The sequence below is a fragment of the Desmodus rotundus genome, chromosome 3 (genome assembly GCF_022682495.2).
Source record: "Desmodus rotundus isolate HL8 chromosome 3, HLdesRot8A.1, whole genome shotgun sequence".
NCBI classification, from domain to species: domain Eukaryota; kingdom Metazoa; phylum Chordata; class Mammalia; order Chiroptera; family Phyllostomidae; genus Desmodus; species Desmodus rotundus.
This window is the reverse complement of record NC_071389.1, coordinates 179,321,507-179,349,056: the sequence shown is the minus strand read 5'-3', so window position 1 is coordinate 179,349,056 and position 27,550 is coordinate 179,321,507. Positions and strand designations below refer to the sequence as shown.

The 27,550-nt window shown below is 43.7% G+C and overlaps 1 protein-coding gene across 5 annotated transcripts; it reads left to right on the top strand.

Moving 5' to 3' along the window:
* Nucleotides 1-2,761: 2,761 nt before the first annotated feature.
* On the top strand, nt 2,762-27,146 carry PHC1 (polyhomeotic homolog 1). Of its 5 annotated transcripts, none has more exons than XM_071221075.1 (15): nt 2,762-3,080; nt 5,830-5,987; nt 7,204-7,314; nt 8,264-8,344; nt 8,863-9,012; nt 9,616-9,747; nt 18,453-18,948; nt 20,324-21,114; nt 21,674-21,821; nt 22,072-22,283; nt 22,883-22,997; nt 23,883-23,991; nt 24,200-24,350; nt 24,762-24,993; nt 26,003-27,146. In XM_071221075.1, exons 2-15 carry the CDS (start codon nt 5,874-5,876, stop codon nt 26,155-26,157), a joined length of 2,997 nt encoding a protein of 998 aa, XP_071077176.1. In that variant the 5' UTR covers nt 2,762-3,080; nt 5,830-5,873; the 3' UTR covers nt 26,158-27,146. The 5 variants fall into 5 exon arrangements, with proteins under 5 accessions (XP_071077176.1, XP_053777812.1, XP_053777811.1 ...); XM_053921837.2 differs by having other exon boundaries at nt 9,592-9,747; XM_053921836.1 differs by lacking the exon at nt 2,762-3,080 and adding an exon at nt 3,158-4,321.
* Nucleotides 27,147-27,550: the final 404 nt, after the last annotated feature.

Below are 27,550 nucleotides of genomic sequence, written 5' to 3'. Positions count from 1 at the left end.
CAGACACATTCCCATGATACTATCACATACAGGGTTGCAGAGCACCTCTTCCTTCACAATTCACTGTATAATGCTGGGCTTAGAAGAGAAACTTGAACGATGCTCATTCAATGCTCAGTTGATGTACAAAATTACATGCACTTACTTTCTCTTCTATTTGCTTTAGATGCTTCCAAACAATTCATTTCCTTCCAAATCCTGATCTTCCCTTTTTCAGATAAGTTTGCAGGGGGAGGGGTCGATTTCCACTCACCAGATAGAATGCATTTCCTTTTCACCTATTTAGGCTAATGACTTTCAGTGTTATGCAGAGTAAAGAAATTATTTAGCCTCCACTCACAAGAACTATTTGGTTTGACAAAGAAAGGCTAATTCCAGTGGAATCATTAAATGAAAATGAGAAAGTTTAGCGCAATAAAGAGTCAGTTGTCCATGTTTTAGAAATCAGAAGTTGTTTTGCTCTGTTTAGACTGAGACAAGCGATTCTGTACCTGCTCCCAAGCTGATTCAGTCCACGACAATGATTTTCTTATTGAGTTTTTCTAATACTTCATTTCACTGTTGATACATTTCCTTTTTATCCTGAGTTTTTCTTTGGGAAATTGCTTAATTGCTTAAACCTATGACCCAGAAAGACTCCCATGTCTTGGACAATAATGAACTTGAAAAGAATTACTGTGAAATACGGGGTGAAACCTCTACATAAGAACATTAAACTTCTGGCCCATAATCACGAAGTCATGTTCTGATAGAGTATTTCTAGGCTCGATTTACAACAGTCAACAAAATTATACATCATCACTGTCTTATCCCCTAACATCATCTAAATGTACAACTTTTAGTAGATGTAGGGGCCGATGACCCCAGGAAATACAAAGAAAAACCTTTAGATGTGGGATGTAACTAAGTAAGTTGGTAGTGGTTCTGCTCTACCTCTAATGAGACTGAAATGACCAGGTACCCATTAGGTTATGCAAGTTCCATAGGCTGTTGGAAAAAATACACTCTTGGCACCTGGACTTCTTATCCTTGGGATATATTACAGGCCTTTAGCAGACACTTAACAGTGATACTTCTTCCACAGAACCTATGGAAGTAGATGAGTAATTTTTCTGATATGAATGTTTTTTAATTTGAAAACTATCTTAGGTTCACCTTTTCCATTGGTGCTAATATATTCAGCTTAGGCTCACTACATCCATTCTAAGCCTCTACAAGAAAGCTTTAAACTTTGATGTGCCAAAAATCTAGGTTTGAATTAAATGACTAACGCTTTACTTAGTTTTTTTTTTTCTTTTCTTTCTTTCTTTTTCTTTTTTTTTAACCACTAGTTCTCTGCCAGAATCCTTTTAATTCATCCTCAGCCAAAGCCTGTCATCCATCCTGGCAACATACCCTTTCACCTCCCCACACCTCCTGTCTGTGCTTTTCCAGTCCTTTGACTGCCCTCCAGTTTCTTCCCTCCCTTACTTGTCTGATTGGTTCCTGGAAGCCTGGCAGAGATTCTTCTCTGACACAAATCTGGCTACTGCTAATTAAGAGTCCAAACACTCCTCTCTCAATGCAAATCTAAACTGATCTAACTTATAAACAAAGAACAAAGAGAACACTTCTGTGTCTTTTGTAAAAACAAATCGTGCATTGGCTTTTAAACAACCGAAGGAAGAGTGGATTGTCAAAGAAAATAACTGTATAGCAGAGGTTAGGAAAAGACATGAGGTAAAAATAGTTACTGGACTATAACAACAGAGAAAGCATCAACCCCAGTTATTAATCCATAAGGTGTTCCCTGGCTTCTTCTGTAAGGGTTAATGAGGGCGGTTATCTTTGTTCTGTGCACTAACGTAATCCAAGCTTCCAAAACAGTGAGTGGTACATAGAAGGTGCTCTATCAATATTTGCTAAATGTTGAAAGTTTAAGAGAATTTAAAACTGGCATGTAACAAAGGCTACTGCCTCATCAAATGTTTAGTGTTCCCCAATACAGCCCCATTGTTCACTCTTTATACCCCTGCCTTCTCCCTTGTTTTTGTCGTTCTCTTTTACATACACATTTAAAGCCTAAGGACATACAGGCACACAAAATCCCTGAAGTCACAGTTAAACGTGTTATTCAGAGCAAGTTATGTCAGGCTACTGCTTTTAAGTAAATGTCAACTTCTAACGGGTTCACTGTGTCTGTGAGCATTCTTTCCCGCCTTCTCGGAGTTGAGGCGAGCGATGAAACAATCAACATTCTCTCCCCTTTTTCTTAATGTTTTTCTTTCCTCTGCTCTCCTTTCCGCGGCATTATCTCCTTTGCCAGTCTATCGCTTCTCTGGGGGTCGCTGCTTTGCTCTTCCTCCTTCTCTGTCAGTGGGTCCTTTTGATCCTTTCTCTTTATCCCTTATTCCTAGAAGCTCCAGAAAAATACCTTATTTTTCCCCCTTTCACGTCACTTCCCTCTCCTCGGCGAGAGGTGAGTTCCCCACTAGAGGCCACCACTGGCTTAGTTTCGTCCCTCCAACCGGCGAGCAGAATTCGGAGAGAAAGAAGGAAAAAAAGAGGAGAGCGAGCGAGAGAAGGAGGGGGGAAAAAAAACCCCACAAAAAACCCCGGGGCCGGGAGCGCTGAGGCCCGGGAGCGGCGTCGTCATGGCAACGGGCGCCGGCAGGAAACGAGGGACGCGGGGAGGGAGGGGAAGGAGGGTGCCGAGGGGAGGGGGTGGGCCGGGGGAGGGGTCCGGCTGCCCCGGAAGCACCTCCCCGCAGCCCCCTCCTCCAGCCCGGCCCGCAGCCCCCGGCCTGCAGCCCCCACCCTCTCGGCCCGGCAGGAAGTGACAGGCCCGGAGCGAGCCCCGAGGCCTGGCAGAGCCGCGGCCGGGTCCGTACCCGGAGCGGCGGGAGGGGCGGGGAGCCGCGGCCGCGCCGGGCACCTCCCACCCCGCTCTCGGCGCCCCCGCCCCTCCAGGAAGGGGAGGAGGCGAGGGGAGCCCGCCGCGGAGGCCGAGCGAGACCCCCCGCCCAGCCCGGCGACTGGGGTCCGTGGCACATGAGGTGGACGCCCCCCGGGAGCAGTTGGGTGCGGAGACAGGCGCGAAGGTAACCGGGCGACCGCGGGCTGGGGAGGGGCAGGACCTCTGGGGGCTTGGCTGCGCGGGGAGGTTTCTCCAGCCACCTCGGTCTGCGTAACGCCCCAGGTACCTCCCCCAGTTGCTTTCCCTGCCTACCTCTAGCGCTCGGCTCTGCGGTCCTTTGGCTCTGCCCGTCCTGGTCTTCCTGCTATTCAGTTCGCTGTGCTTAATGCTGTCTGTCCGTCACCCTCGTTGCTTCTGACTGCTCCTTTTCTCATTCATTTTTCCTTCTCTGACTTTGGTCCTCCTATTCAAGCATGCTTGCTGTCTAGTTAGTTCCCTGCTTTTTATGTTCCGCTGGGTTCCTCAGCCTCCAATTTCTTGACTTCTGTCTGTCTCTCTCCTGCCTGTGTTCCCGCTATCATCAGTAAGCACATTTCCCTGCTCACTTGGGTCAGTTCACTTCTGGTACCACTCTAGTTGTCCCCTTCCCCCGTTGTATTTGACTTCTCTTTGGAACCTCGTTTTCATCAAGGTTTTATGTACAACAGGGTCCCCTGGGCGTCTGCTGTGTCCCTATTCTCCAGATTACTTCCATATCTTTGGCACAATTTTCCCATCCTCTCTACAAGACAGTTTTATGCTTAGTGAAGTTGATTTCCTCCAACTCTTGGCTCAATCTGCCCCGTACCAGGTCCACTTCAACATCCTTTTCTAGCTCCCTTCCAGGGGGGTCTATACTCCTACCCACCCAACCCGTACACATCCAAATACTGCGTTTCAGGATGACCGTGGTCTAGCTGTTCTGGGGACCTCTATGGATCAGCTTCACTCTCTTTCTTCCCCTTTAAGTCTGAAAACTTAAATTCACTGTGCCTCCCCAACGTTTTGTTTTCTTCATTTTCTGCACTTAATTTTACAATTCCAACGTTGATTACAAACGAACAGATTAATGTGCTTGGGATCCAGGAATCCTGGTTCTGATAACAGTTTCTCTTTATTTTGTTAAACACTTTAAGCTGGTCCCTTTCCATCTCTATATCTATTTCACAGTCTGAAAAAAATATTAAGGCTTTTATTTGGGGGGAAGCTGAGGGGGTCATATGGTTTATTAGCATTTTCACCTGTAGGAGTTAATGTCCCCTCTACCTAGCATGGGGTCTCCTGTCTTTGAGTCCAGTGAACTAAGTCCAGTGATCTGTCCTATGCGTGCCGCCTCTAACCCTTACCCACTTTTTTTCTTCACATGCTGATAATGAGGATTCATGGGTCTGTATCTATTTAGTGCTTTGATATTTTGGCAAAAGATGTGGGGAGAAGATAGACTAGAGTTGAAGCTGATAAGATTTCTCCTATGTACTTCTTGGGTTATATCCGTGTTTTCAGTGACATTTGCTGTCCCTAAATGAAACTGAAGACGTAGGTAGTTCTTGGGGGATAATGATGCGATCAGGTGATACTGGGAATGGAATAACAAATCTCCCCAACTCTGTATAGTAGGCCAAGCGTTCAGTTTTATTTACTTTGTTTGCTTGTTTTGGGTGCAATCATTAGGATAAATCCATCATAATAAAACTGTTGACATCTCTTAGCAGAAATTCTGGTTTGATGTTTACATTCCTAAACCAAATAGTGCTTTGCTGAACTAATATTTCTAGTGGTCCTGTGCCTCAGAAGTACAGAATATAGTTCTAGGTTTAACAAAAGAGAAGAAATAAGAATGAACAAAAAACCCGTATTATATCATTTAGTGCTGCTTTGGGGATACATGCCTTCTTGCTTCTCTTCTGTTTCTTTGCTTGGTTCGGGAACCAATGAATGTTAGTGTAGAGCCCGGAGTGTAGATCGTGACCACTTTAGTGGACTAAAAAGTTGACTCTTACTTTCTTGAAGATTTTCAGTGCTGTATGTTTAATGTTTAATACCTAGGAATCATTTGTTAAAATGATGTATTCAATTGTGAAGCCTTCTTTGCAAATGGGGAAACTGAGATATAAGAAGGGAAAGTGATGTGCCAGAGGCGTTATTATTAGTAGTCTGAGCTGGAACCAGGCAGCTATTTGGGCCGTATGGGTTGTAGCCTGGCTCTTCTACCTCCCAGTTTTATGACTTTCCATCATGCACTCAACATATCTCTTGTCTTCAGTCCCTCTTCCGTAAAATGAGGACAATGAGTACTCAGACTGAGTGACGGATTCTTTTTCTGGTTTGAGGAAGCATGTGCTAGTGTAAAGACTTGAAACTTATTAGGACAGCTTCTTTAATCTCAGAAAACTGCATTTCCACAGTTGTAAAGTGGTGATATTATCATTTACCTAAAAGCACTGGGAGAGATAATGGAGGTGAAGAGCCTAGCCCAGTGAGAGGAGGCACCTAGTGGCTTCTCAGTAAATGGTGACCATTGTTAAAATGATGCTGATACGGATGCAGATAAAAATGAGATAACCGTAAGTTTGAAATGGGAAGATCTTAAATCGGTAGACAGTGTCATGGGAAAGTAACATGGTCTTAGTATTATGAGCTGTCTTAGCTCATAGCATTCTGGCTATTTTATATTTAATGACAGCTATGACGAAATCTGTAATGGTTGTTTCTTTTGAGATACTGCATAGCTTCAAAGATGGTGTGGGGAAGAGCATATGGCAGATTTGGTACTTACAAAACCAAGAAATCATGAGTCGTGGAAGAAGAGGAAAATTCTTAGATCCGATTTGAATAATATGAAGTAATAGTTTGAGATCAGATGTAAATTTTAATCCTTTACTCCTTCCATCTAGGTCTTGAATCTGAGCACCAACCTTGGGGACCCTGGACCACTATCATGGAGACTGAGAGTGAGCAGAACTCCAACTCCGCCAATGGGAGTTCCAGCTCTGGGGGCAGCTCTCGGCCCCAGATAGCTCAAATGTCGCTGTACGAACGGCAGGCAGTGCAGGTGAGCTCAGCTGGGACGGGCTGTGATGTGTGAGTGCCGGCTGGGTGTATGCAAGGGCCGGAAGATAGTGGCCCTTCGTTCCTTTCCAGAAAACTGGGGGAGTTGGCTTAGGTGATGACTATGGTCCCTTCTAGCTCTGAGAATCTTAGGAATTTACTATTTGAGCAAGAAAACACAATGAGATTCAGGCTTTAAGATTATTTTTTATACCATTCAGTTCACGTAGCTAGATTCTAACCATTTTCTCTTCATGGATTGTCAGGGCTTTTGTATAAATCACTCTGAGTAATAGAAGTGTAAAACTCTTTAGACTAAAGTTTCATTTTTAGACAAATAGTAAATTCCATGTTTTTAAAAATCTGGAATAGGCCTTTTACTTAAAATATTTTGGTTACTAGAATAACTATGCACATCATAGGGATAGTTGTAATTATTAAAGAATATTTGCTAACACTGAAACTGAATCACTAGCATCATCTTTATAAATATCCATTAGCATTATACTGTATCAGAGGTGTCCAAGTTTTTGGTGTCTCTGGCACATTGGAAGAAGAAGAGTTGTCTTGGGCCACGCATTAAATACACTGTGCCACGTAATCACAAAAAAAATCTCATAATGTTTTAAGTAAATTTACGATTTTGTGCTGGGCCACATTCGCAGCTATCCTGGGCTGCATGCGGCCTGTGGGCCGTGGGTTGGACACCCCTGACTGTTTGAAAATGCCAGTTCGAAAATTTTACCTGTTAGACTTTTTCATGAGCCACTACTTATTCTTATTTTTTCATCGTTCTCAACCCCTTAGGTCCCTATTACTTCTATTGTACCCCTAGAATATGGTCTTGTCTTGCCTTTTCTTTTCTTTACATTAATTAACATTTCATTGATTTTTATCCTGTCTAGTCCCAATTCTTTTCCTAGTCCAAAGACCATGTATTTCCAGATTCTATTTGGGGAAATAAGCATTCATGTGAGTTTCACTGCTTTACTTTACTTTATATATAAGAATAGAGTAGAGTATAGCAGAATTAATTGCGTCTCTACTTTTTGAGGACTATGAACTAGACAAATCAGAAGTTGATGGGTTAGCCAGACTCCCATCTTCCTTTGTTTCTCTCCTTACCGCGAGTCCCTTTCACAGGATCACAGTGATTTGTATAGAATAGGAGTTGGGAGGGATTCATTCATTCTGGGCTGATCCTCTCTTTCTCTTCCTAGGCTCTGCAGGCACTGCAGCGTCAGCCCAATGCGGCTCAGTATTTCCACCAGTTCATGCTCCAGCAGCAGCTCAGCAATGCCCAGCTGCATAGCCTGGCTGCCGTCCAGCAGGTGAGAGGTCAGCAACCAGCTGGCCCAAGATGGGGAGGGGAAAGGCGGTACAGGTGGGTAGGGGCACACCACATCCTCCACCAAGCCAGGCTGGAAACATAGTCTCCTCTGCCTCCTGTCCTCCTGTAGGAGGATGAATGGATCTTAGCTTCTGGGGTTGCAGTGAGAACTGTGGGAAAACTCCCTATTAGAAGAAGAATGGCTATGTCTAGACCTGTGCTGTGCAGTGTGGTAGCCACTAGCCACATACAGCTATTGAGTGCTTAAGATGTGGTCAGTCCAAAGGGAGATGTGCAGTAAGATACTGGATTTCAAACACTTAGTAAGAAAAAAAAAAGTAAAATATGTCAGTAGTTTACATTGGTTACATGTTGAAATGAGACATAGTGGCTTAAATAAAGTGGAAGAGGGTATGGGGGGGTAATTGGTGATGGAAGGACACTTGACTTGGGGTGGTGAACACGCCATACAATATATGGATGATGTATTATAAAACTGTACGCCTGAAACCTATATAATTGTATTAACCAATGTCACCTCAATACATTCAATTAAAAAAGTGTACTTCCATTTCTTTGCCCTTTTAAAAAAGTGTGCATACTAGAAGATTGCATATGTGGCTTGCATTACATTCGTATTGGACAGCTCTGGGTTAGACTTGTCGGTGACTCACAATGTAACCTGACCAAAGGTTCTTCCACCTAAACAAAGTGGGAGGAGGACAGGTTGCCTGGCTGCCCCTGAGGGTTTTGTGGGAGTTGTTGGGTCAGCCCATGTGGTAATGTGAGGGTTATTGGCACAGTGAATATACTTGTCCTTGCTCCATAATAGAGTCTCTCAGTTCTTACCTGAAATCTCTATTATGTGTTGTGCCTCCAGTTTATTACTGGAAGATTCACAGCCTTTTCTTTTGTGTCTCTGCTCTTCCTTATTTTCATTTCTCTAACAGGCCACCATTGCTGCCAGTCGGCAGGCCAGCTCCCCAAACACCAGCACTGCACAGCAGCAGACTACCACCACCCAGGCCTCAGTGAGTGCTGCTTCTCCCCACTGATAGGCTCCTCTCTCTGCGCCTTTGTCTCGGGGTTAAACTTTGTGCAGCTGATCTGGCAGTGTTTATTGAGCCATCAGCGGTATTTACTGCCCTCATAGAGACAATTTGTAAAATGAAAAATCACCAGCTTGCATCTGTATAGGAGTCTTATCGAGGAGGTCTATGAAAAGAGAAAGAAAATCCTGGGGAAGAAGAGGACATGATACAGGGAAGGGACTAATCTCGGACCCTTCGAGAGATGTAAAATCTGTTCCATTTCCTTCCTTTGCCTTCTCGATGGTTACGATAGTAGCTAGGCAGTGGTTTGTCTGCTTCGGTAATGCCCCGTAGTGGCCAGGATGACAGTTGTGGATAGGAAGGTATTATTCCTCTTCCCCTGACTCTGTGAAAGTGAGATATTCTGTTCTTGACCATGTCACTCTGAATTTGTCAGTCATTTACCTTTCCTCCAACTCTCCTAAATCCTTAGTCCTGGCTCTTTTCTGTACACACAGATCAATCTGGCCACCACGTCGGCCGCCCAGCTCATCAGCCGATCCCAGAGTGTGAGCTCTCCCAGTGCTACCACTTTGACCCAATCTGTGCTACTGGGGAACACCACCTCCCCACCCCTCAACCAGTCCCAGGCCCAGATGTATCTACGGGTAAGCCACAGACACAGCTGCCATTGTCCCAGGGGCGTAATTGTTCTGTCCCTGGCTAGGACTTGAGTGAAGGCTGTTTTATTTGATCATAGTTACCCAGTTGTAAGAAGACAAGCTTATCTACTTGTGCCTTACTTACCTCTAGAAGTAATGCTCAGTATTCACAGGTAGCCTGCAGGTTACATTGAGATCCTAAGTTAGAAGATGTTCACCTTAACATTTGACTAAATTAGCATCAGATACTCTAATCTTTATTCCTGTGGCTCAGGGACATAAATTCTAACTGCTCTCTTAGCCTGTCTACTTACTGTACATAAACACTTGTTCTAAAATGCTCATTGTCTCAACTTCTTTCATGTTTGACTCTGTTATCAGTCTATAGTTGTATATACATTCTAGGTTTTCTTCTGGATGAATCATGTATGGAGAATAAGGGTCTGCTGGGTTGGTGTGGAAAGGGGCAGGGCTTTGCTGTTTCATATCTTCTGTTTATTTTGTCTTGTGGTCCTTCCTTTCCATTTCTTCTGTCTTCTTTTCTTCTTGTTCTCTTTCTTCTGCTCTTCCTCCTCTCCTTGCCAGCCACAGCTGGGAAACCTATTGCAGGTAAACCGGACCCTGGGCCGGAATGTGCCTCTAGCCTCCCAACTTATCCTGATGCCTAACGGGGCAGTGGCTGCAGTCCAGCAGGAGGTGCCATCTGCGCAGTCTCCAGGAATTCATACCGATGCAGACCAGGTCAGTGGCAAGCATTGACCTGTGCACGGGCACTGGGGAGGATGAAGGGAACGACCAGACTAGGGCCCACCCTTCTACCTCATTACCACTTTTCAGAATTCTTATTTTTTGTTTTTTTGCCTTTAATTTCTATAGGACTTGAATCCCTTACAACTTTTGAGTTATTTGAGTTAGGAAGGGAAGTGAATTTGACTGAAAATAGCCCTCTGGATCTGGGAGACTTATTCTTAACACAGGGTAGATTTCCTTGCCATTATTTTAGCTCTCTGTGGCTCAGCTTATTCAGGAAGTCTTTAATTCTCTCTCCTTGCAGTATTGTCTCTGGAAGATGAGGGATGGTTGAGGAAATTGTACTGTTACATATAGATGTTAAGCTTACCTGGATGAGTTGCGGGAAGAGTGTATGATTCTTTCTCTTTGTGAGTTTCTGTAGCTCTCAGCTTTCATTAGACTGTTTCTTCTCACAGTGTAGTCCCAGTGAAATCTTTCTCACCATTGCTTCTCACACCCCCAATAGAAATATATATAAAGTGTTAGGTTTGTATATATACGAGGTCTGTTCAGAAGGTATCCAGCCATGTAATATGAAAAATAGAAACATTTATTGAAGGAGATACAAGAAACATTGTACATAGGACAGAGATGCCTCAGTCCCCTTCAACGTGGGCACCTTGGGACCTCACACAGTTTTCCCAGTCACCATCAGCTGCCCCATTGTATTTTCCTGGATCTCATCAGACAGTCTGAAATCTCTTCCCTTTCAAAGATGATTTTAGTTTTGGGAAAATCCAGAAGTTGTAGGGTGCCAAATATGGGCTGTAGGGGGGCCAAGTCACCTGTGTAATTTGATGTCTTGCCAAAAAACTGCACAAGATATGATGTATGTGCAGGTGCGTTGTCATGATGAAGCTATCAATCACCAGTCGCCCATAGCTGTGGCCTTCAGAATCATCTGGATAGTTTCCGCAGGGGGATGTTCAAGTCTAATGTAAAATTTGATGCAAATTCATTGCTCTACTCGCTCAGTCATTTTGAATGCGACAGCCGCACAGTACACATGCTCACTCAGTGGGGTCTACTGCCTCCACTGACTAGTACAGTGAAGTCGTCAATAGTTATACTTGCACATTCCAGTCCGCTTGGCTGCCGGGTTATATCGATATCGTGCAAACTGTTCTCAGTATATTAGCAATGGCTGGACTTTTTCCAGACAGAACTCGTATTTTGAGCCTGAATATTTTATCTTATGAATGGGAAATAAACTGGGATCTCATAATACTTATTTTCTTTAGTTTATCAGCAAGTAAATATTGAGCTATGTGTTCAGATGTATACTAGAAACTTTGGGGGAGTGAAAATAAATATGAGTCAAGTCTTTATGAAGAGCTTAGAGAACAAATAAGTACAAAAGTAAATTGCACTAACTGAGTGACACAAGTTTAGAGAAGTGTTGGCTACATTATTTCTAAGTTGGGACAGTTGCAATACTTGAGTAAATTCTTGGAGGATGGGTCCGATTTCATTTGGAGTAAGAAGAAAACTGGAAACAATGCAGTATGTGTGAAGGCATAATTCACATGTGTGACTATGAGTCGGGGGTGAGTCGATAAAAGAGGAGGCAACAGGCCTGCTGGTAGACAAGCTCGTTGTTAGGGAGAAGTCTGAAAGCCAAGTGACTCCATAGGTAGCAGGGGTCATTGCTGGCCATTGAACAGCAGATTAATAGGATAAGGCAAGTTCTTTAGAAAGAATTATTTAGGACTATGTGCCTGGAGAAGAAAGAGAAATTAGGGAATCTACTAAGGAGTGCTTGGGGTCATTTAGTAAAAAGGTAAGACTGTTGTTTTAGACTGTGGTGATCGCAGTAGCGTCAGAGAAGGAGGTTGAGACTGCTTCCATGTCCACTTGTTTCAGGAATCAATCACTTACCGAGTGTCAACATGTGGAGGGGCAGTAGTGGTTAAAAATGGAAATCTGATGTCTCTGATTACAACTCTACGACTCACTGTGTGACCCTAGGCAAATGACCTAAATCTTTTGGGCAGAGTTTCTTTCTTCTTTTAAAAAATTTTTATTGTTATTCAACTACAGCGTATGCCTTTTCTCCCCATTTTTTAAAAAATTTTATTGTTCAGTTTCTTCATATATAAAACATCTATTATAGAATACCTACTCAGGGTGTGTTGTGAGGACTGAATGAGCTGATATGTATAAGCATTTGAACAGTGCCTGGACATAATGAGTGTTAGCTGTCATTATTATATATCAGACATTCTTTAGCCTTGAATGTCCAGGAGTCATAATCCCTAGACTGGTAGAGATTACAGATCACTGAACCACCAGACATTAAACAAATAATCACCTGAATGCTGTAATCGTTGTTTCACTAGAAAGTACAGAGGGCTCTGAAACATAGAAAGGGAGTTAATTTAGCCTTGGGATAGGGATAGAAGTCAAGATGGCCTCCCTGAGGAGGTGACAGTTAAATTGGGTCTGTAGAAGTTGTTCAGGTGAAGACACGGAAGGAGTGGTGAGTGCAGGGGAACTTTGTGTCCAAAGATCGAAGGGGGGAAGGAGGGTTATGTTTTTGAGGAACTGAAAGAAGAAGACCTGTGTTCCTGGAGTTTGGCAAAGGGGAGTGGAGATGGTGCTGGAGAGAGGAGAAACCTCATCTGGCAGGATCTTAGGCGTTGTGTTTAGGATTTGGGACTTTATGTGAAAGGCAATGGGAAACTATGGAAGGATTTTAAACATGGAAGTGACATGAAAGATTTGAGGGTTTTTAAACAAATTTTAATTTCAAAGACTGTTGGCTTTTCTATAAATGATAAATGGAGATGGCGTGAGTGAGTATCGGGAGAATGCCATCATAACAGTTTAGGGGAAAGATGGTGCTTGGATTAGGCAGTAGCAGTGGAGATGGACAGAAATGAGTAGATTTGAGAAAAACTTAGGTCATTGACAAAGGAGGACTGATGCAGTGATAGGGAGTTGAGGGAGATGCCAGAGGTGAGATGCAGCACAGCAGTGCGATGGCTGGGAGTGACATTTATGAGACGAAGAATGTTGGAGAAGTGGATTTTGGGTGAAGTTCACTTTTGGATATGCTGGTTTAGACGCTCTTGTTAGCCGTCTAATCCAGAAGGAGATACTAGGTCAGCAGTTTTATTTACGTGGTTCCTGAGCTCTGAGTTGGAGGTGAACTTTTAAGAGTAGTAGGCACGTAGATGGTAATTGAAATCAAAGGAGTGTTGGAGATTTCGTAGGGGTAGGGTATGGGTTGAGAAGAGAAAAGCCTTTAGGATGGAGCCCTGAGGGTTACAATGAGCCCTTAGAAAATAGAGCAGTTCAAGGTTGAGTAGAGGGTGATGGGCTGACAAAGGGGAGCAGGAAAGAGTGACAGAAAGACAGGAAAATCTGGATTGTGTGGTGTCATGAAGACAAGAATGGGACAAGAAAGGAATGGCAAGAGTCCTTCAAACGCAGTAGAGAGGGCAAAAAAGGTGGAGTTACTGATACGGATGGAGAGCCATTTCAGTGGGGTCACGGGGTAGGGAATGACTGGCTAGTGGGAGTAGATGCAGGGGGTATAAACAGTTATTAAGAGTTTAGCAGTAACGGGATGAAACCAGGGGAAGGGAAGTGAGGTTCCAGGATGGTGATGGAAGGGAGCCAGTAGAGGAGAGGTTGAAGAGAAAGGAAAGGATTGAAAAGGAGGAAGGATAGAGGGAGAGCAGGGAGAGCAGGGAGAAGTAAGTGGTAGGTGCTTATGCAGCTGAACGTAGATTCGGTAGAGGAACTGAGGAAGCATCCTGCTTGTATAATGGCTTTATTGTTTCTGCAGGGGTGAATGAGAGGGGAAAGAGGAAGTGGTTCAAGAGGTGTAGGGAAAGTAGGACAGTTTTAAGTAGCCATTGTGGAGAGGAAGCTGATTAGAAAAAGCTGTATAATTGCCAGATTATTAAGTGCCCCAGCACCCAATCTTGATCATTCTTAATATAAATCATTCTCAAAAGCTATCACCTCTTCTTCTTTACTGTTGTTGCCTGAAGCCAGGTTCTTTCAATTTTCACCTGAATTAATGTACTAGTTTTGTAACTGGTCTCGATTTCAGACATATGTACTGCTAATCCTCTTCTACATTACTATCAGAATAAGTTTTTTAAGAAACTGTGTTGTTACTAACATTATATTTTTTAGTCTCCTAAAGTTTTATTTTTTCTTTTAAAAATATTTTTACTGTATTTTTCCATTTCCGTTTATCCCCCCTATACCCTCTTCCACCTCCACCCACGCCTCCCCCACCATCACCACCCTGTTGTCTATGGCCATGAGTTCTTTCTCTTTCTTTTTTTATTCTAAAATTATTTTTAATTGTACTTTTGATATACAGAATTTGATAAATCATAATCCTTGGTTCGTGACATCCTCTCATTAATGATCCATTCATGCCCCACTTTTACTTATTTACTCAGTGGGTTTTAATACTATAATAAGCATTCCTAGTTCCATCTACTGCCAGCCCTGCCCATGGTGAGGACATTTTGGTTCCTAGGTTTATCCTTCATTTGTTTCCCTTTTTGTATAGTGTTAGTGCATTTACAAATAATAAAGTACTTTTTATTATGGAAAACTTAAAACAATAGAAAAATATATGAATCCCTACGTACTTATCATCTAGCTTCAACATTGATGAACACAAGGCCAGTCTTTCCAGGCCTGTCCCTTCTCTTGTGGATTATTTAAAAATAATTCTCAGATACTGTATCATTATATATCATTATATAATATATAAATAATATATGAAAAATATTCATTTTATCTGTATTTACGTTTAAAAGGTACTTCTGCTGTATGCAGTCTTTGAGAATGCTTTCTTAACAACTTATTACCAAGATCCATCCATATTGTTATATGTCACTGTACTTTATTAATTTTTATTTTTATGTAATACTCTATTGTGTGAATATATTCATCTTTTCTTTTTAAAGATTTTAGAGAGAGGGGAAGGGATGGGGAAAGAAAGGGAGAGAAACATTGATGTGTGAAAGAAACATCTATTGGTTTCCTCTTGCATGCCTCCAGCTGGGGACCTGGCCTGCAATCCAGGCATGTACCCTGACCGGAAATTGAACCGGTGACTTTTGGTTATGGGATGACGCTCTAGCCAACTGAGTCACACTAGCCAGGGCTTCTGATAATGGCCATTTGGGTTGTACCTAGGCTTTTGTTACTATAAATATTGCTACTGTGCACATTTTATACATGCCTCTGTACACAAAAAGTTTCTCTTGTGGAATTCCTGGGCTAGACGGTGTGAGAATGGTCAGTTTAGGATATGATGCCAAACTGTTTTCCAAAGTGGTTGTACTGATTTACATTTCCATCAGCAATGTTTAAAAGCATGGTTTCAATTATGGATTTGATCATGTTTATTCTGAATAATATTCTTTAAAAAAAATATATTTATTGATTATGCTATTACAGTTGTCCCATTTGCCCCCCTTCACTCCACTCCATCCTGCACACCCCCTCCCTCCCACATTTCCCCCCTATAGTTCATGTCCATGGGTCATACTTAAAAGTTCTTTGGCTTCTACATTTCCTATACTATTCTTACCCTCCCCCTGTCTATTTTCTACCTACCATTTATGCTACTTATTCTCTGTACCTTTCCCCCCACTCTCCCCCTCCTGCTCCCTTGTTGATAACCCTTCATGTGATCTCCATTTCTGTGGTTCTGTTCCTGTTCTAGTTGTTTGCTTAGTTTGCTTTTGATTTTGTTTTAGGTGTGGTCGTTAATAACTGTGAGTTTGCTGTCATTTTTACTGTTCATATTTTTTATCTTTTGCTTAGATAAATCCCTTTAACATTTCATATAATAAGGGCTTGGTGATGATGAACTCCTTTAACTTGACCTTATCTGAGAAGTACTTTATCTGCCCTTCCATTCTAAATGATAGCTTTGCTGGATACAGTAATCTTGGATGTAGGTCCTTGGCTTTTATAACTTGGAATACTTCTTGCCTGTAAGGTCTCTTTTAAGAAATCAGCTGACAGTCTTATGGGAACTCCTTTGTAGGTAACTGTGTCCTTTTCTCTTGCTGCTTCTAAGATTCTCTTCTCTTTAATCTTGGGTAATGTGATTATGATGTGCCTTGGTGTTTTCCTCCTTGGGTCCAGCTTCTTTGGGACTCTCTGAGCTTCCTGGACTTCCTGGAAGTCTATTTCCTTTGCCAGATTAGGGAAGTTCTTCATTATTTGTTCAAATAAGTTTTCAATTTTTTGTTCTTCCTCTTCTCCTTCTGGCACCCCTATAATTCGGATGTTGGAATGTTTAAAGATGTCCTGGAGGTTCCTAAGCCTCTCCTCATTTTTTTTAATTCTTGTTTCTTCATTCTGACCTGGTTGAGTGTTTATTTCTTCCTTCTGGTCCACACCGTTGATTTGAGTCCCAGTTTCCTTCCCATCACTATTGGTTCCCTGTACATTTTCCTTTGTTTCTCTTAGCCTTCATTTTTTCATCTAATTTGTGACCAAATTCAACCAATTCTGTGAGCATCCTGATGATCAGTGTTTTGAACTGTGCATCTGATAGGTTGGCTATCTCTTTGTTGCTAAGTTGAATTATTTCTGGAGCTTTGATCTGTTCTTTCATTTGGACCATTTTTTTGGTCTTGGTGCGCCTGTTAAGTAAAGGGGCGGAGCCTTGGGCGTTCACCGGGGCGGGGTGATGCAGGTCGCTGCACTGTGACGCTGTACGTGGGGGAGTGGCTGAGAGGGAACAATGGCGCCTGCTCTACTCTGCCGGATTTTAGTCACTCCCTCCGCTACCCACAATCAAGTTGGGACCCTCTGGTGCTGATTTCCGAGTGCGTGAGCCTGTGCACGCTCTAGGCCCCTGTAAGTCTCTCCAACGACCTCTCCTGTGAGGCTGGGAGTTTCTTGCTGCCGCCCCAACCCCCACGGGTGTTTTTAATCAGAGGTTTGAGGCTTTATTTCCCCTAGCTGGAGCCCTGGGTTGCGTGGTCTGTTTTGCTCCTGCACTGTTCCTCCCGGTTTATCTGTATGTGAATGTGGGGCCGAGGGGTCTGCTAGCGGTCGCACTGCCTGCCCTGTTCATTCCACAATCTGCCACCTCTCTGGGTCCACCAGCCGCATGGCCGTGAGTCCTCCTCGCTTGGGCTGCCCCTCTCCGCCCCTCCTACGGGTCTGGATGAATGTTTCTTCTTTATCTCCTTGGTTGTTGGACTTCCATGGGGTTCGATTTTTTGTCAGTTCTGGTTGTTTTTTGTTTTTAAATTGTTGTTGTCCTTTTGGTTGTGGGAGGAGGCACAGTGTGTCTACCTGCGCCTCCATCTTGGCCGGGAGACCTCTGTCAGGATGCTTTTGACTTCCAATAACAGAAATCCAACTGAAAATGCCTTAAACAGTGAGGAAGCAAGTCTGGAGGTAAGGTGGTTCCAGGGGTGGCTATTTCAGCAGCTCAGTGGTATCAGCAGGGCACAGGGTCCTACCACCTTCCTGCTTTGCTATTCTTGATCTGTTGTTCTCTTGGGTTGGCTTCCCTCATGGTCCCACTGATGTTGCGGTCTGCTTGTTCTGGTTTTTTTTTTCTTTAATTCCTTGGTTGTTGGAGTTCCATGCACTTTGATTTTCTGGCACTTCTGGTTGTTTATTGATTTTAGATTGGTTGTTATCCTCCTTTTGGTTGTGCGAGGAAGCAAAGGGTTTCTACCTATGCCTCCATCTTGGCTGGAACTCTCCCTGATTAATATTCTTCAGTGGCTTCCTGTAATCAATTAAGTACTAGCATTCCTTCTCTGTTCATGTTTTGGAGTACTTACATATTACTATGTGGCAAGCACTGTGCGAGGTGTTGGGAATATAATAATGCAGACAATAGATACAATTTCTGTTTCCAAACTGAAGTTCAGACTCTCCTTATTTTAGCACATTCAGGCCCTTATGATTTGGTACCTGTCTACTTCCCTAGTGTCAGCTTAATTTCATTTCTTGTGATTCCTTCTAACTTGCTCCAAACATAATGAAATAGTTACAATTTCCAAAAATGCTTTCCTTTTTCTTGGCTCGATGATTCTTGCAAATATTGTTAACTAAGTCTTCAAACCCTCACCTTCACTATTATGTATTGGGCCTCAGGTCAAACATCATCTGTTTTAGGAAATCTTCCCTAATCTCAATAGTCTGAGTTACTCTTCCTGTTCTGTGCTTCCATAGCACTTTAGGCATATCTGTGCATAGTATAATATGGTTATTGGTGATTTTCTTCTTTCTTCCCTTGTAGAAAGTACTTATTAAGAGCAGGGACTTTCTTTTATCCTTGCATGTCTAGTATCCAGTGTAATGCCTGAAGCATAGTGGGTAAGTGTTTGGCAGATGTTGGATGAATGAATGAATAAGAGAATGGAGAGGAAAGGGAAAATCTGAGACATTCCGAAGGATAAATGACCAAACTTGATGGTGTATTTGATACTGAATGAGGGAGACTAAAAGTAAAATTTGATAGGAGTTTTTCCTTGGGTGACTGGAAAGCCTTTAATACATACAATTGTGAAGGTACAAGTTGAGGTAGGCTGTAGAATATCTGTCGCTATCTTTGCTGTTCTAAATTCATCACTGAAATCTTTGACCCTAGTGCTTCTTGTTCCCCTTTCCTCAATCTCTTTCTTCTTATCTTTCAGGTGCAGAACTTGGCAGTGAGGAACCAACAGGCCTCAGCCCAAGGACCTCAAATGCAAGGCTCTACTCAGAAGGCCATTCCTCCTGGAGCATCCCCTGTCTCTAGCCTCTCCCAGGCCTCTAGCCAGGCCCTAGCTGTGGCTCAGGCTTCCTCTGGGGCCTCAGGCCAGTCCCTCAACCTTAGTCAGGCTGGTGGAGGCAGTGGGAATAGCATCCCAGGGGCCATGGGCCCCGGTGGAAGTGGCCAGGCACCTGGGGGCTTGGGTCCGTTGCCTTCCTCAGGAATAGGTGGTGGTGGGAGCTGTCCCAGGAAGGGCACAGGAGTGGTGCAGCCCTTGCCTGCAGCCCAAACAGTGACTGTGAGTCAGGGCAGCCAGACTGAGGCAGAAAGTGCGGCAGCCAAGAAGGCAGAAGCGGAGGGCGCTGGTCAGCAGAGCGTGGGCATGAACCTGACCCGGACAGCCACACCTGCTCCCAGCCAGACCCTTATTAGCTCAGGTAAAAGGCTGCTTCCCACAGTGTCATCATTCTCTCAGAACTGTTGGAAATACTCAGAGTACACGTCTTTGCCTTCTTTCCTGCTTCTCTTTGTCACATCACGCTGATCATGTTAGTCCAGGGAGACAGGAGGACAGATAAGAGAGCTCGCTCTTGTCGGTTTCCAGCAGGCAGCTATCAGTTTACAAGCTGCCTTAGGCCCTGGGTTCTTCAGTGTGGGCACTCTACCCAGTCGTTTACCCAGTTCCTGTTCAGTTGCCCACTCTGCTAGGAGGTGCTAGGGAGACATCTTTGGAAAACAGATTCCCTGTCCTGATGGAGCTTACAGTCTAGCATAGGGATGAGTGGTGTTTACTGGGGGTTAAATAGTTAGGTGGCCCGGTATAGAGCAGGACCATACAAATGTCTTAGAACACTTAAGACTAGCAGATGCAGCTGTGGTTGAATATAGCAGCTTGTCATCATCTGTGTCAAAGATAAGGAAAAAAGAATAAATAATATAATAACCCAAATAGTTTGTACTTGCTTTCAGACTATGGTAGATACAGTTAGATATGTCTACCTTACTTGGTAATGTGTATTTTTGCCTTTCTTGTTTCTAGCACTTTAGTTGTTGCTCCATTTGGATAATTTACTCACAAAAAGTAAGAGTTAATTATCAGTTGTATTGCTAATAATCTAGTATTTACATACTACAGCCCTTCTGTTTCCAAAGTGCTTTTATACCACATGTGTTTTCTTGACCATCTGGTGGGGGCATAGGGGTGGGGTGAGGTAGTCAACTCATTTCCAGTGGTGGGAACCGGGCAAAGTCAGCCTGCAGCTGCTGGCTCCTACGACTTCTCATAGGTGGGGACCTAAACTGATGAGTCTTAAAAACTGAACATCATGGGAGGAAGGTGTTGGGATTTTACCTCTAGAGACATATATTCTTTCATTGACTAAGTGTTTCTCATGTGCTGGGCTGGATTCTAGGGATGTAAAAATGAATAAAACATGCTCTCGGCCTTGAGAAACTCAGAGTTCAATCATACAGAAGATGGGCCAGCTTACTTTGTTATGTTCAAAGTAACAGGATTTAAGTATAACAAAGAAAATAAAAGATACATGTGAGAAATTACTGGGGATTATTAAATAATTGAGCAAGGCAGTTCTTTCCTGGAGATCTTGAAGGCTAGAGATAGTTGGTAATATCTGCTGATGTCTGACTCAGAGGCAAGAGTGTGTGAGCGGCTCTCTCAGGTCCTTGTATGTTAGATTTCCATTCAGTCTGATTCCAAAACTGGGTACAACTTGGAAAGACGATTTTACTTTTAATTTTATAATGATTATTTTCTGCTCTTCCTTGTTGTTCCACCTGGGCTGGTTCCTATAGCCACCTACACACAGATCCAGCCCCATTCCCTGATTCAGCAACAGCAACAGATCCACCTCCAGCAGAAACAGGTGGTAATCCAGCAGCAGATTGCCATCCACCACCAGCAGCAGTTCCAGCACCGTCAATCTCAGCTACTCCACACAGCCACACACCTCCAGCTCGCCCAACAGCAGCAGCAGCAACAGCAGCAGCAACAGCAGCAGCAACAGCAGCAGCAAGCCACAGCTCTCTCTGCCCCTCAGCCCCCACAGGTCCCACCTACTCAGCAGGTCCCACCTTCCCAGACCCAGCAACAAGCTCAAACCCTGGTTGTTCAACCCATGCTTCAGTCTTCACCGTTGTCCCTCCCACCCGACCCAACTCCCAAGCCACCCATCTCTCTCCAATCCAAACCACCGGTAGCACCAATCAAGCCTCCTCAGTTAGGGGCTGCTAAGATGTCAGCCACTCAGCAACCACCACCCCATATCCCTGTGCAAGTTGTGGGCACCCGACAGCCGGGTTCAGCACAGGCACAGGCTCTGGGGTTGGCACAGCTGGCAGCCGCTGTGCCTACTTCCCGGGGGATGCCAGGTACGATGCAGCCTGGTCAGGCCCATTTGGCTTCCTCACCACCTTCATCCCAGGCTCCTGGTGCACTGCAGGAGTGCCCTCCCACATTGGCCTCTGGGATGGGCCTTGCTCCTGTTCAGGGGACAGCACATGTGGTAAAGGGTGGGGCTACCACCTCTTCACCTGTTGTAGGCCAGGTCCCTGCTGCCTTCTACATGCAGTCTGTGCACCTGCCGGTGAGTGGGGTCTGATGGGTTTGAGGGCACTGTCACTCTTGAGAGAGGGCCTGGGACTGACTAGAAATGGAACTTAGTAGGGGAATGAAGAGTTTAGAAGGTGTTTATTTGTTCATTTTGTGTGTGAGAGATTAATGGAAAGAAAAGATAACTGGTATTTGTTCTTTTTGAAAGAGAGCAATGTTAATGCATATAACACCTGAATGTTGTACTCCTAAATTTGCTACTAAAGTCATTCTGGGTCTTTGGATCTGTACTAAGTTAGATCTAGATAGCTTTTACCACCTAAGTCAGCTTTAGAAAAGCAACAGTTCTTAGTTGGACCATAATGAGTCCAGAGTCTTGAGGTCTAGGTCAGGACTAATGAATGATGTGTTTTCATTTGTCCTGATTGGAAGTTACACTTCTTGGGAATGACCAGGAATTTTAATGTACCATGGGAAGTATACAGATTGGGGAAGCTGGGACTAAGAAAATTTTCTCTGAACATATGGGAGTATTTGTGGTTCCTCATTATCCTTCATTCATAACTCTTTCTCTCCTGTTGTTTTCTTTATAGGGCAAACCCCAGGCATTGGGTATCAAACGCAAGGCTGAGTCTGAGGAGGAAAGAGATGATGCCTCCACATTGGGTTCCATGCTTCCTGCGAAGGCATCTCCAGTAGCAGAGAGCCCAAAGGCCATGGAGGAGAAGAGCAGCCTTGGAGGTGAGGCCCAACTTGCGCCGTGCTGTCGGAGTGCCCAGAGGTTGGTGGTCTGAGTGACTGCGCTAAAAGATAAGTCTGGTTCAGGAGAATATGGGGCTGAACTTGGTGGACAAATGAGTAGATTGGAAAACAATCCAGGTGAATGAGCAAAGATGAACATGTATTATTGGGAAGATCAGGCTGGCTTCGTTACTAGACGGGTCAGTTACGTTACCCCATATCTGTGTCTTAATTTGTGTTTATTTTCCAGAGAAAGTTGAATCAGTGACCAATGTGAATGCTAATACCCCAAGCAGTGAACTAGTGTCCTTGGCTCCTGCCCCATCAGTACCACCTCCTACACTAGCCATGGTGTCTAGACAGATGGGTGACTCAAAACCCCCACAGGCCATTGTGAAGCCTCAGATCCTCACCCACATCATTGAAGGCTTCGTTATCCAGGAAGGAGCAGAACCTTTCCCGGTGAGGGCCGGGCCATCGGGTGGGACTTCCAAGTGGGGCTTGGTCTGACTCTTATCTTTTCAAATGCTACTAAAATCAGAAGGCTCAGAACTATTTATTATCAGAGAATGGATCAATTCTGCTGTTTATTTGGTAAGTGGTAAAGAAGGAAGGGAAGAGAAAAGGAAAGAATATGTGGACCAGAAAATGAAAATATTGGGAAGAGGAGAGGAAAAGGCAGGAAGTAACCTTTAAAACTGTAATGTTTAGTCAGACAAACGAGGTTGGTTTATAATGAAAATTATGGTAGAGAAGTTACCGTAATGGACTTTCTAGGTACCACGAGTTGCAAAACTAGAACATATCTATCCTGACTCCTAGTGCATTCCTTCAACTTAGGAAGCCAAAGGACAAAACAGGGAGCCAGGGTAGAAACCTGTTCTCCAGTGGCTTATTTGAAAAAAGCCAATTAGAGACTCTCGAACTGCCACGTGGAAAATGACTGTGAGCCAGTAGCTCAGAGGTCCAGGCAAAGACATGCTGGTGAGAAATGCTGGGGAAAGCTACGGAGAAGCAGAAAGGAATCAGGCTAACTTAACTGTAGACTTTTTCTGGGACAGGTGGGTTGTTCTCAGTTACTGAAAGAGTCTGAGAAGTCACTACAGACTGGCCTCCTGACAGGACTGAATGAGAATCAGTCAGGTGGTCCCTTGGGAGGGGACAGCCCATCTGCCGGTAAGTATTTATTTAGAGACTCATCCGGGTAAGGAGGCTCATGTGGCTGTTGTGTTTGAGGACTTGGTATAAAATGGTAATTGTCTCTTTAAAGTAGGAATTATATGATGTCCCTCCAGACGGAAACTATATGATATATTAGAATGGGTGTCAAACTCATTTTAACTGGGGGCCACATCAACTTCATGGCTGCCTTCAAAGGGCTGAATGTAATTTTAGGACTGTATAAATGTAACTACTCCTTAACTAGGGGCAAGGAGCTTGGCGCTGTCACCAGGTAGAAATAAGATGCCAGGCCAGAAAAAACAAGGTGGAGGGCCGGATTTGGCCCATGGGCCTTGTGTTTGCCACCCGTGTATTAGAATATGTGGGATCACACAAAAGGAATTCCATAGGATTAGGGGGAATGTTATCAAGCCAGAATAAGCTGTTAAATTATTTACTATAAGGATATATTTTTTTCAAAAGATGATCTAAAATAGGATATTTCTTAATTTCAAGTTCTTTAGGTTTTATAATCTATATTAAAGACTCTTATTTACATTTCCCCTCTGCTTTTGGAAGCTGCAGGAGAGGGATCTTTCTAAGCATTAGTGATTAGTTCCTCTCCCCTGTTCAGAACTGCAGTCTTATCTGAAATACGAGAATATGAATTAGGATAAAATTAGTCATTAGAATGGAAATAGTCTGGCTTAAGGTAAGGAAGACTGCGATGGACATACCTTTATGGTTTTGGAATTTGAACTTTGTTTTAGGGTGTACACTTCATAGTGTATGTTTTTGGGGGCAAACTGAGAGTGATTAAGAGTCCAGCTCTGGGACTAATGATAGCCTGAGCGGCAGCAGAAGCTGATGGCAGCTTGCAAGTGATGCCTTGTTTTTCAGAGCTAGATAAGAAGGCGAATCTCCTGAAGTGTGAGTACTGCGGAAAGTACGCCCCTGCAGAGCAGTTTCGCGGCTCCAAGAGATTCTGCTCCATGACCTGTGCTAAGAGGTACTGGAGGCAACCCGCTCCTTGCCTTCAGCAGTGACTCTTTCATTGAGTATTGTATCCCCGTCCCTAGGATCATCTCACAGCTGATATTTAATGTCTCCTTCTTTGCTTTCATAATTAGCTCTTAAAATACCAATTCACCTTTAGTATAGATAGCAAGATAGTTTTCTGTAGCACCTTTGATATCCTACATGTGCGTGACCTGCAGGTATAATGTGAGCTGTAGCCACCAGTTCCGGTTGAAGAGGAAAAAAATGAAAGAGTTTCAAGAAGCCAACTATGCTCGTGTTCGTCGGCGTGGACCCCGCCGTAGCTCCTCTGACATCGCCCGGGCCAAGATCCAGGGCAAGCGCCACCGGGTGAGCTGCTGTCCCAGAGCCACCTTTAAAGTGGGCCTGAATTGCATAAGACTGGAACTCTGGTTTTGTGTCGACTGCATTACTCAAAACTCCAAGATCCTGACTTGTTTAATCTCCTCTCCTCTGACTACTGGTTCATGTATCTGTTAATCCTTGAACTATATTTGAGTAGTGAAAATCTAGAACAATCATTGGTAGAAGGGGACAATCAAGAAAGTGATAGTTTATACTTGAAATGCACTTCAGAGTAGACTGGTGACTTTGGACATTTGCAAATGAAGTACAAATTATTTCACTTGTGGTAAGATTCGTTTTTCTTCCATGCCCAATGTTAACCCAAACCCCAGGGTGGTTGGGGAGGGGAGAGGAAACTTAACTCATGACCTCATTGTTGTTTGGTTTTCTTTCTAGGGTCAAGAGGACTCTAGCCGGGGTTCAGATAATTCCAGTTATGATGAAGCACTCTCTCCAACATCTCCTGGGCCTTTGTCAGTGAGAGCTGGGCATGGAGAACGAGACCTGGGGAACCCCAATACAGCTCCGCCTACACCAGAATTACATGGCATCAACCCTGTGTTCCTGTCCAGTAATCCTAGCCGTTGGAGTGTAGAGGAAGTTTATGAGTTTATTGCTTCTCTACAAGGTACCAACAGAACCCAGGTCACATGTACACAGTTTTCCTTAGGTCTTTGCACAGCCCTTGGTAACAGGGAACATAACTGAATTGTAAGCAGTAGAAGCCTGAAGGGACCACTGTCTAAAAATAAAAGTTTTTCATTGATTCTTAGAGAGGAAAGGAACATCGATTTCACTTACGCATTTATTGGTTGACTCTGAGTTTTAGAGAGGAGAGAAACATGGATTTGTTGTTCTACTTATTTGTGCGTGCACTGATTGACTCTTGTGCATGTCTTTACTGGGGATTGAACCTCCATCCTCCATGTATTGGGACAGAGCTCTAACCAACTGAACTACCCAGCTCAAAGTCTGTACTCTCGATATTTTTTCCTTATTTGCCCACAGCCTAATTTACTAATTTCCTCCTGGGTTGCCACCCTCTGTTGCCAGCAATTAGTGTTTGATTTTTATCTCTTATGGTTCAGCTATATTTCTTATAATTTTTGGATAAAGTATATTTTTATGTGATTGTGATACCCACCATTGATAAAGACTTTTCAGTGGAGAAGGGGATTAGAAAACAAGGGAATGTTGTTGCCCCACATTCTTCAAAGCAAGAATGTTTATGAACTACTCCACAAAGGGATCGTTTTCTCCAGAAAAGAAAATCACACCTTCTTGCTATTTGTCTGAACTCTGTGCTCTTAAACACATGTCACAAAGCCATAACTTTCCTTACCAGTGTAAAAGAAAATGCACATACATCTTTGCCCCTACCCTTTCCCCTCCTTAACCTGTCTGAGGTTATTTCTGTGGTTGAACAACTTAGTTTCCATTATCTTGGCTCTTTTAAATAGCTGGTTGCTCTCTGATTTCCTTCTGCTTCCAGAGCTTGTCATCTCAAACCTTCATTTCTGAATTTAGGACATGTACTTTGGGATTAACCATTGCTGGGTCTCCAGTTTTTCATCTTTAGGGTTTCCTCTGGTGCTACAGTAAACTTTCTCATGCGTATTCCCATCATTTCCTTCTAGGCTGTCAAGAGATTGCAGAGGAGTTTCGTTCCCAGGAGATTGATGGACAGGCCCTTTTATTGCTTAAAGAGGAACATCTTATGAGTGCCATGAACATCAAGCTGGGCCCAGCCCTCAAGATCTGCGCCAAGATTAACGTCCTCAAGGAGACCTAAGGTGGCCGTCTTGCACAGAGCAGCCTAAGGCAGACAGACACTCCCCACTGTCCAGGTTAAAACCTGGTACCAGCAGACTTGTCAGGGAAGGAAGAACTGTTCCAATTATGTAAATCTGTGGAAGGGATTACTGAAACAGGGAAGCGAAGCGCAGGAATTGGGTGCTGGTGCTCCAACATTTTCTCTGGGTTCTACTTTACTTTTAACAATCTTCAGAATTTTCACCTTCCCTAATCCAATCTTTGTAAAAGTGGAAGTCTAGAGAACTAGTACTGCTCAGCCTTATCCTGGAGTGCAGTGACTGGCCTGGGTCTCAGTTCTCCCAGAGGAGGGACACACAGTATGGAAAGGCAAGGAAGGGGGTGGAATGGAGGTGTGCCTCCCCAGGGGGAAGAGGTCAGGTTCTTCTAGGGGGTGTCACACAAGTAGCGAAACCCAGTGCACCCTCTGGATTGTCTGCCTGTAGCTGTGGCCAGTTCTTTGTCGTCACTCGCTCCCTTCCTGTTGAACACTTTCTCCGGCGTCCATGCAGACTCACTAGTCGGTGTAGAGACTTGGTTGGCACCATTCTGTTGGCTACAGGGACTAAATGTGTTTGGCACATGTGTGACTGTTGTCATTCTTTCTGCATCCCCCTGTTCCCTTCCAATCTGTTGTCTGCTACCTTTTCTTTTCAATTCCAAGTCTGCTGTGTCCTACAGCATTTTAAAATGGGGGTGCCTGGGGCTGAGGTCAGGACTATAAATACCTGCCTTAGGTGCTATTCCTTATACAACAAAAATATTAAATATTTTTTTCTCCTCAGTAAAAGGATAAAAATTGGTGTGTTGTTTCTTACTCCAATCCAGTGTCTACCCTCTTTCACACAAATGACTAGGCCAACATGTTTTTTTTTTTTAATCTTTCAAGTGTTTTTTGTACAAAAAATGATAGTTTTTTTCCTTTTTTTTTTTTTTTTTAAAACACCAGTGGGGGAGAGATGCAAACAAGTAACAAAAGGATGTTTTTGTAACATTATTTTCCCTGCTTAGAAAAAAAATCATTCCAATAATATTGAAAAGTCCAAGGATGAAATAATTTCATTTCCTTCTCTAAGGCTGTAAAAGGTCCTGCCTACAGATTCCATCCTCTTGTGTCCAGTGGAGCCATGTTCCTCTTCAGTGGCACGGCTTCACATTTCTGGGCACGTGGCTTACACAGAAAGGTGGAAGTATCAGAGCATTAAAAACCTCCACACAGAAATGTGGGCAAGAAGGTATTTCCCTAAGCCAGAAGCAGGGGCATATGGAGGGGAACCCACACCCAGAGTGGAGGATGGCAGAGCCCCAGAAGTCCTACTTCTGACTCCATTCCCTTTCCGGAGGACTGGAAAAAAAAAAGTCAAATAACGTGT

Excerpts from the sequence above, each read along its gene's own strand:
- PHC1 (XM_053921835.2), top strand. Across the intron at positions 5,988-7,203 it reads ACGAACGGCAGGCAGTGCAG|GCTCTGCAGGCACTGCAGCG; the intron begins GTGAGCTCAGCT and ends TTCTCTTCCTAG. Across the intron at positions 18,949-20,323 it reads CCAGACCCTTATTAGCTCAG|CCACCTACACACAGATCCAG; the intron begins GTAAAAGGCTGC and ends TGGTTCCTATAG.